Source organism: Myxine glutinosa, chromosome 6 (genome assembly GCF_964187855.1).
Source record: "Myxine glutinosa chromosome 6, kmMyxGlut1.1, whole genome shotgun sequence".
NCBI classification, from domain to species: domain Eukaryota; kingdom Metazoa; phylum Chordata; class Myxini; order Myxiniformes; family Myxinidae; genus Myxine; species Myxine glutinosa.
The window spans coordinates 15,084,378-15,093,283 of record NC_136266.1 but is presented as its reverse complement, the minus strand read 5'-3'; the positions used below and the strand labels follow the sequence as shown (position 1 = coordinate 15,093,283).

Genomic DNA, 8,906 nt, shown 5'->3' with positions numbered 1-8,906 from the left:
TCCAACTTTCTTTCTTGAGGGGGGGAAGTGTTATGGATACGCCACTTCCGTTGTTGTGGTTCTCATCCACTGTAAACATTTTTGGTTGCATGTACTATTATTGTTATCATTTAGGTGAAATAGAGATAACTGTTTTCAAAAGGTAAAAAAAAGTTAATGTTTTAAAAAGAAACCGGAAACCGGATCGGGAACCGGAGGAAGAAGAAGAGAAAGAAGGAGAGGAGAAAGAGGCGGAGCGAGTGAGGTCGGAGAAGGAGCCGAGCTGTTTGGAGGTCTGGAGCAAACGCTGGTGAACAGAGGTCACTAGCGAACTTTGGGGTTTCCTGGGAAAGGGATTCCTGCGACAGAGTTGTTATCGCTGTGACAGATAAACCTGCGTGACAGGTTTTGCGGTTGATTCCAAAGAGAATCATTAGAGTGCCGTTACATCTCGAGAATGGACTGTTGGCCATTTTACCTCGCGCCTGATTTCGCATCGCTCCAGGTTTTCCCCCTCGCTTCAACCATTTCATCGCATCCAGCCGTTAACCTGGTGTGTGTGTGTAACGTGGATTTTGAGTGGGAAATTGCGGTTCGCCGATTGGGAGCCGTTAAACGTCCATACCCAAAGGTGTGATTTCCCAGCCGCCTCTTGAGGACACTTTTGCCTATCTTTGGCAGTGTGACTGTCAACCGAGCGGGATTCTGGTCTCGATACAACATCGTTCTGACGATCACTAGAGCGTGGATCGACTTTGGTTTGAAGCTGGGACAGAGACATTGGGAATGTTATTTTCGCTCACTTGGAGCACAGTTAAGAGTGAGTTTGTAAAAGCACAGGTGGTGTTCCTAGGCCATGTAGTAGGTCAGGGTCAGGTGCAACCGGTGACAGCCAAGATAGAAGCTATTGATCGCTTCCAAGTTCCAAAAGGGAAGCAGGAGCTTATGCGATTCTTGGGTATGGCTGGTTGGTACCGGCGGTTCTGCAGGAATTTTTCTGATGTGGTAGCCCCTTCAACGAATTTGCTGAGGAAAGAGACCAAGTTTGTTTGGGATGACAAATGACAATGACAAATTGGGACTTCCCCCCTCAAGAAGGACTTGGAGCACTCGAGGTGAAATTGTACGAAACTGATGGTACCATCATAGGAATGATATATTGGTTGTACAATTGATTAATATTGTTATTGTACTGTTATTCTTGTGTGACCTTAATACAATACTTGTTTGTTGGTAACAATTGGTGTGGTTTCACCATTGATCTTTGACATACAGAATAACACATCTTTCTGCCGTGACTCCTCTCGACGCTCGGAGGTACACCGTGACCGGGGTTTGGGGAGGAACACGTAACAGAAATGACAATTATGACGTCATAGGTCACGTGGTTCGGCTGTCATCTTGGAAAAACCGAAAACCTTGCACCTCTATATCTCCGAAAGCGCTGCATCAAAAAAATTGAGACATGGCTCATTGTAAAGAACTCTCCATGTGGAATAACATCCGTTAATGATGATGTAAGAGGTGCCTCCATTATGACGTCATAATTCGAGAAGTACAAAACTTCATCCAATCAAGATGAAATTTCTTGAGTATAATCTAGGAATAAATTAGTGGAGAAAAAAATGATGACGTCATCGGTCACGTAGTTCGGCCGCCATATTTGTTTTAACACAAACACCTTAAAAACCACTGAAAATACATCCTGGTGAGGGTTTGCAATCTCCGATTGCTCTTTCTTGTTTGAGTTGCAAACACTTGCTTTGCGCGATAACAGGACGACGGACTTGGGAAGAGGTACGCTCATATTCCCGAACTAAAGGCAATGGATGTACTAAGATATGCATTTCAAGACTTTCAACGTACCGATGGTACGCGATGTAGGCATTGGTGGTGCCGGGTCGAAAACTCGAGGTGAAAGCTTCATTCTGATTGGTGGGGCTGGCATGGGGCGGGACAGTGGTGGATGGGGTGCGGGTGAGGGCTTTGAAAGTAAAAAAAAAAAAGCACGCCAGCTAAAACAAGACATTTTCAACATCACGATCTGTCCTCATGAGACAAGATTTCTCTGCAGTGCAAGATGCATGTCCGACTTGAACTCACCTTTACCAATGCCCCTCGTACACCCCCTTTGAAGAAAACTTCCCCCATTCTGTCCATCCGAGTCCATCTGCAGCTGTGTACTTCTTGGACCGTTGCCCTGTCCCACCGTTGGTACCTGCGGGCAGACACTTTAATGACATGGCGATGAAATTCCGCTCCACATGAAATGAAAATGGGGCACTTCTTTCGCTAAAGTCTGCTCCCACAAAAAAAAACTAATTAAAAGAGTAATTAATTAATGCTCATTTGCATTTTTGCATATGCAATTAGCACGCTGGGTTGATTATGTATGTAAATGTGATGTTTGACTCATCAGTTTTAAAGGGGCGTTCAAGCGGAACAGCGAAAGGGATATGGGGGTTTGGGGGGGGGCAGTTGGGGGGTGGGGGGAAGGGGTAAGGAGGGTCCGGTCTGGAACGCATCCCCATCAAGCTTGACTCGTCCGACTTGGAAAAATTTGGCTTTCGTGCACTCGGGTCCGGAATTACTTTTCAAATCGATCGTTCGGATTAGTTACGGAAGCAAAATCAAAACGTACCAAGCAGGTAAAGTCTATCGATAAGTCCCCAAGCAGGTAAAGTCCGTCGATAAATCCCCAAGCAGGTAAAGTCCGTCGATAAGTGAGCTTATGTTTATTTGAATTTATAAGTAAAGTTTTATAAAACCGGAAAGAAAAATACTTATTTCCCTCCATATATAACGTTTAACCTATAAATTCAGAAGGTACTTGGTAATGATCCCATTAATAGTAGTGTACGGACGCAGGGTACAATCGCTGGTGGGAACGGCCACTATCATGCCGTGTACGGAGAAGCGCGAGGTGTCTTGCGTACCTGTCGTACACTCTCCTCTCACATGCAGCACTGACGGGTACATTATAGGTAAGCCAGGTATACATAAAATGAGGTTCTAAACACACACCTTATTTAACTCGATCGATCAGGTAAATAAACAGGTGATGGTTAGGATTTGGGATTTGGAGTTGAGTGAACCCGTCGTGGTTTTGGACGAGTGCACAGCATATACCATGTCCTGCATTCCGCATATTTAACAATACACCGCCTTGAACTTTGCACCACATTGTGGGGTTTTTTAATAGTGGTTTAATAATTTAAGTAACAGGTTGTATTTTATCATGATTTATAGAATATATACTTTATCCCAATTGGATATTCGAATGCCTACGACATTATATAGGATTATATAGGCTACATTTAACGAATATTATTGCCCTATTGGTACATGGCGTGAAAACGTCGAAAGCAGTGATCCGTACGGGAAGTACGTGCCCGTACATGCAACGCACTCAATATTTTTGTTTGTTCTTATACAAAGCTCGGATGTTTTTGTGGCGTCTCGTGAGAAGTCGATGCACCAATGTTATACCATATTTAATACATGGTGTGCAAGGATGCGTACCATGCACAAGTATTGATCAATAAGTCTGTGGTCTGACCTAGAAGTTAAAATATAATAGAATGTTTTTTTTTTTTAGTTTAAAGGTTTAAATCACAATAAAAAGACAGACAAGTTTGTAGCAACTGGAGGAATGAAATAATTTCATTAATATTAGTTATCGATTGGTATTTATGTCACGCCATGGACCGACCGCTCACTGCTTATGTAATTAATTAATTATAGACATTAAGAATAAAGACGAGCGACAAATAAATTGAAAATGACATAAAATTTAAAAAATCCTGAAAATTTGATGTTTACCGAATCGAATTTGCGTGCTCGTGCGTACGAATCTGTGCTGCTAGCACGAGTAGCACGTACCCGTGCAGGTATATAGCTGGCGAGGTTCGCGCCAGATGGGCCCGCGCGGGTCTCGTCACGTGACGCTGACGTCACGTGTGGGGCCCATATGCCATGGCTGCGACGTTGGCATCTCCGGCAGTCTGTGCCAGCTCGAGGGGGCACGGGGGAGGCGGGGCCGTGCTTGGCCTTTCTTATTACGGCGAGGCTGTGGGTGCGGCACGGTGCGCCGTGCATTGCTCGAGCTCCAAGGTGTACGTCCCGTGCGGTGAAAACGAAAGATGCCATTGTAAAGGTAATGATCGCTAGGTAATGTGCAAAAGGTGTTGAAGTCGCCAAGATGCGTCGGAAATATATATATATATATATAATAAATAATAAATAATATATATATATAGTCTATATATCTTTAACGCCGTCGGAGTGTTTTTTTTTACATGAACGGAGCGCGTGTTCAACCTTTGCTTCAAGTCGATATTAACAATAACATAATGTTAGTTATTATAACGCACAACGGTTTGAAATGTGTGAAAACGATGCGATGTGAACATGCGTCAAGGTGAGGGTGTGCGAGCCCCTTCCCGCACGGTTCCGTACACCATCCGTGCGTTTTGAGACTTTGTTTTGCAATCCGGACGATGCACCTTGGGAGCGCACGAGACGCGCTGTGACGAAACACACGAAGAGGTATTAAATGGGAACGCGGGTTGGTTATTAAGCGAAATGAATGTGCACCTGATGCCCGCCAATTAATTCGCTTTCGACTCGCTCTCCGCTGGCATTCACGGGCCGTGTACGGGGCACGCACAAATCCACGTACTGTGTATTATACACAGCACACACCAATCCACGTACTGTGTATTATACACATCACACACCGATCCACGTACTGTGCATTATACACATCACACACCGATCCACGTACTGTGTGTTATACAGGGAGCATGCATCGATCCACGTACTGTGTATTATACAGGGAGTACGTACAGATGCACATACTGTTATACAGAGAGTACGTACAGTTGCACGTACTGTGTATTATACAGGGAGTACGTACAGATCCACGTACTGTGTATTATACAGGGAGCACGTACTGTGTATTATACACAGGACGCACTGATCCACGTACTGTGTATTATACAGGGAATACGTGCAGATGCACGTACTGTGTATTATACAGGGAGCACGTACTGTGTATTATACAGGGAGTACGTACAGATGCACATACTGTGTATTATACAGGGAGTAAGTACAGATGCACATAGTGTATTATACAGGGAATACGTACAGATGCACGTACTGTGTATTATACAGGGAGCACGTACTGTGTATTATACAGGGAGCACGTACAGATGCACATACTGTGTATTATACAGGGAGTAAGTACAGATGCACATAGTGTATTATACAGGGAATACGTACAGATGCACGTACTGTGTATTATACAGGGAGCACGTACTGTGTATTATACAGGGAGTAAGTACAGATGCACATAGTGTGTATTATACAGGGAGCACGTACTGTGTATTATACAGGGAGTAAGTACTGTGTATTATACAGGGAGTAAGTACAGATGCACATAGTGTATTATACAGGGAATACGTACAGATGCACGTACTGTGTATTATACAGGGAGCACGTACTGTGTATTATACAGGGAGCACGTACTGTGTATTATACAGGGAGTAAGTACAGATGCACATAGTGTATTATACAGGGAATACGTACAGATGCACGTACTGTGTATTATACAGGGAGCACGTACTGTGTATTATACAGGGAGCACGTACAGATGCACATACTGTGTATTATACAGGGAGTAAGTACAGATGCACGTTTTGTGTATTATACACAGGACGCATCGATCCACGTACTGTGTATTATACAGGGAGCACGTACTGTGAATTATACAGGGAGCATGTACAGATGCACGTACTGTGTATTATACAGGGAGCACGTACAGATGCACGTAGTGTGTATTATACAGGGAGCACGTACTGTGTATTATACAGGGAGCACGTACTGTGTATTATACAGGGAGCACGTACTGTGTTATTCTACACAGGAAGCACCGATCCACGTACTGTGTATTATACAGGGAGTACGTACAGATGCACATACTGTTATATAGGGAGTACGTACAGTTGCACGTACTGTGTATTATACAGGGAGTAAGTACAGATGCACGCACTGTGTATTATACAGGGAGTACGTACAGATGCACGTACTGTGTATTATACACAGGACGCATCGATCCACGTACTGTGTATTATACAGGGAGCACGTACTGTGAATTATACAGGGAGCATGTACAGATGCACGTAGTGTGTATTTTGCAGGGAGCACGTACTGTGTATTATACAGGGAGCACGTACTGTGTATTATACAGGGAGTACGTAGAGATGCACGTACTGTGTATTATACAGGGAGCACGTACTGTGTATTATACAGGGAGCACATACTGTGTATTATACAGGGAGTACGTACAGATGCACGTACTGTGTATTATACACGGGACATGCGGAGCACGCACCAGGTTCATGGACTGCGTATTATAAAATTTACCAAGAAAAATATCGAAATAATAATAATAATAATAATAATAATAATAACTGCAATAACATAGTAAGTGTAAATGTCAACACTAATTTACATTTCTGTCAAATTATCAACACTTTGATGCCTGGTAGACAATTATCGATGTTATGGTTGATTACATTATTCCTTTATCGGTGACCAATCAACAACCCGGACGCGTTTCCATCAATGAACTTTCCACACCAAACATCCTCGTTCTACATTTCACCTGAAAGTACGAGTCGATATACACACGTCACGTGATCGCACCGTCACAGGAGTCGAGAACGTCACGTAATGTAAAATATCTCGTGCCAATCATGCATCATCTGCGATGGAGCCTTTGCTTTGTTTGATATGTTTTTTTCTTTTAAAGACTTGCACACCAGAAGTCATCAATGAATGACGTCATACGTTCGCACACCTTCATGGTTTACCGAAAGGGCATGCGGCACATTCTTGCGTCCTGGTCCTGTGGTATTCACCTTTGGTCGAGGTGATTTTCAGACCTCGTGTAATGTTGCGGAAAACCATTCCTATATATATATATATATATAATTATTTTTTGTCCTAGTTCGTCAATGGTGATCCAGGTGGTAACACCGACTCCATTATTTACTTAATTATCCAGAGCAAGATCTACCAACATCTTTATATCCTACAGAAATGCCTTTTTTCTGCTTCTACATAGTGTCTGTGTTTGTCTTTGTCCGTGCAGAGCTATCCCTCTGAGGCCCTGCTGTCGGACAGAAATGTTTACTCAGATGTACACAGACGCTGCTGGTGACTTGAACGGAGTAAAGATTGGGATAACGCAAGAAGAAGAGGAAAAAGATGAAGAGGATGAAGAGTTCTTGAGCAACAACACGATAAAGGGTCCCGATAGTCTTCCCACCGACGAAGAACTTGACCTTCACGATCTGGATGACGAAAACGATGAGGTTGACCAATTGGAGGAAGAGGAGGAGGAGGAGGAGGAGGAGGAAGAGGAAGAAGAGTTAGACGAAAGGAAAGCGAAGAGACGCGGCCCAAGGAAGAAGGTGTTGAGCAAGGTTCGGGTAGAGCGGATGAAGGTGCGTCGGACGAAAGCAAATACCCGGGAGAGAAACCGCATGCACGGTCTGAACGCTGCGCTGGACAACCTCCGCAAGGTGGTCCCCTGCTACTCCAAGACCCAAAAGCTTTCCAAAATTGAGACCCTGCGACTCGCGAAGAACTACATCTGGGCCCTATCGGAAATTCTGCGCTCCGGGAAGAGTCCCGACCTGCTGTCCTTTGTACAGACCCTCTGCAAAGGTCTCTCCCAACCGACCGCTAACCTGGTGGCCGGATGTCTGCAACTCAATCCCCGCACGTTCCTCCCGGAGCAAAGCCAGGAGTACGGACACGTGCACGTACCGCCGTCTCCGTACTCCATGCACCCTTACGGGTACCACCAGGGGACCCTTCCGAGCCCCCCGTACAGCGCCGCCATCGAAGGGTCGTACCTGGTCCCTAGCAAAGCGCAGGCCTATTTCTCCAACGCCATGGACCAGTTCTTCGACACCGGACCCACGGACTGCGGGAGTCCGGTCTTCGAGGCGTCCGGCAGTCCTCACTGCGGGATCAACGGGAACTTTGTCTCCAAGCAGGATCTGTGCGCGCCGCCCAACGAAAAGGGCTACCATCTGTCCGTGCATTACCCGAGCGCGACGCACGGCAACAAGCGCGGCCACGGCTCCCTGTTCGAGCGCTACGGACCGCAGTCCGACCTCATATACTCGTACGAGAGTCGCCTCCGAAGCTCGCACCATGACAGGGTGGTATCGGGTAGCGAGCTCCACTCCATGTTCTCCGAATACGAGTCTCCTCACGGTTAAAAACAAACAAACAAAAAAAATCTGGCATCACAAAAAGTTGCTGGGAACTTCAGTGTTTAATAATTGTTGTTTAAACATCCACATTATAATGTTGATATATACTCGAGCGACGTGTTTTAGGATTGCGGAGCGACGCGCGGAAACGGTATTGCAAATTTTTGCCGAAAGTGTTCAGCGGTTTGTAGATATAATAATAATATATTATTATTATTATCATCATTATTATTATTAACGTTTTGAAATGGTGCGCCGAGTTTCAACTTTTCGTTGAAGAACACAGCGCACAAGATAATGCACTTTCGTCTTTCCAATTTCAACAATCGTACGAACTATGCAAGGCAGGATTTGTGTGCACAACGGTGGAATTTGGGCACAAATGTATATTATATATATAATGTTGGGTTTGTGCATACATTATAATGCTTCCATACAGGAACGTGGATCTGGTGGAAGTTTAAATATATATATATATATATACATCCCTGTGTGCAATACAGACTGAACATTCCAAGTGAAATCCAATCACAATATATGATGAGTCAACATTACATAACAAAAAAATAATCTAAACAACAGTACGTATATGCTTTTGAGTATTCTTGTATAATATGGCCTGCCAACACGTACGCA

At 44.4% G+C, this 8,906-nt stretch overlaps 1 protein-coding gene across 1 annotated transcript; it reads left to right on the top strand.

The window, feature by feature from the left end:
- Positions 1 to 7,181: 7,181 nt before the first annotated feature.
- LOC137429334 (neurogenic differentiation factor 1-like) lies at positions 7,182 to 8,276 on the top strand. Its single transcript, XM_068119289.2, has one exon. It carries the CDS (start codon positions 7,182 to 7,184, stop codon positions 8,274 to 8,276), a length of 1,095 nt encoding a protein of 364 aa, XP_067975390.2.
- Positions 8,277 to 8,906: the final 630 nt, after the last annotated feature.

Bases quoted from the DNA above. Each gene is read 5' to 3' on its own strand.
- LOC137429334 (XM_068119289.2), top strand. From the start codon at position 7,182: ATGTACACAGACGCTGCTGGTGACTTGAACGGAGTAAAGATTGGGATA.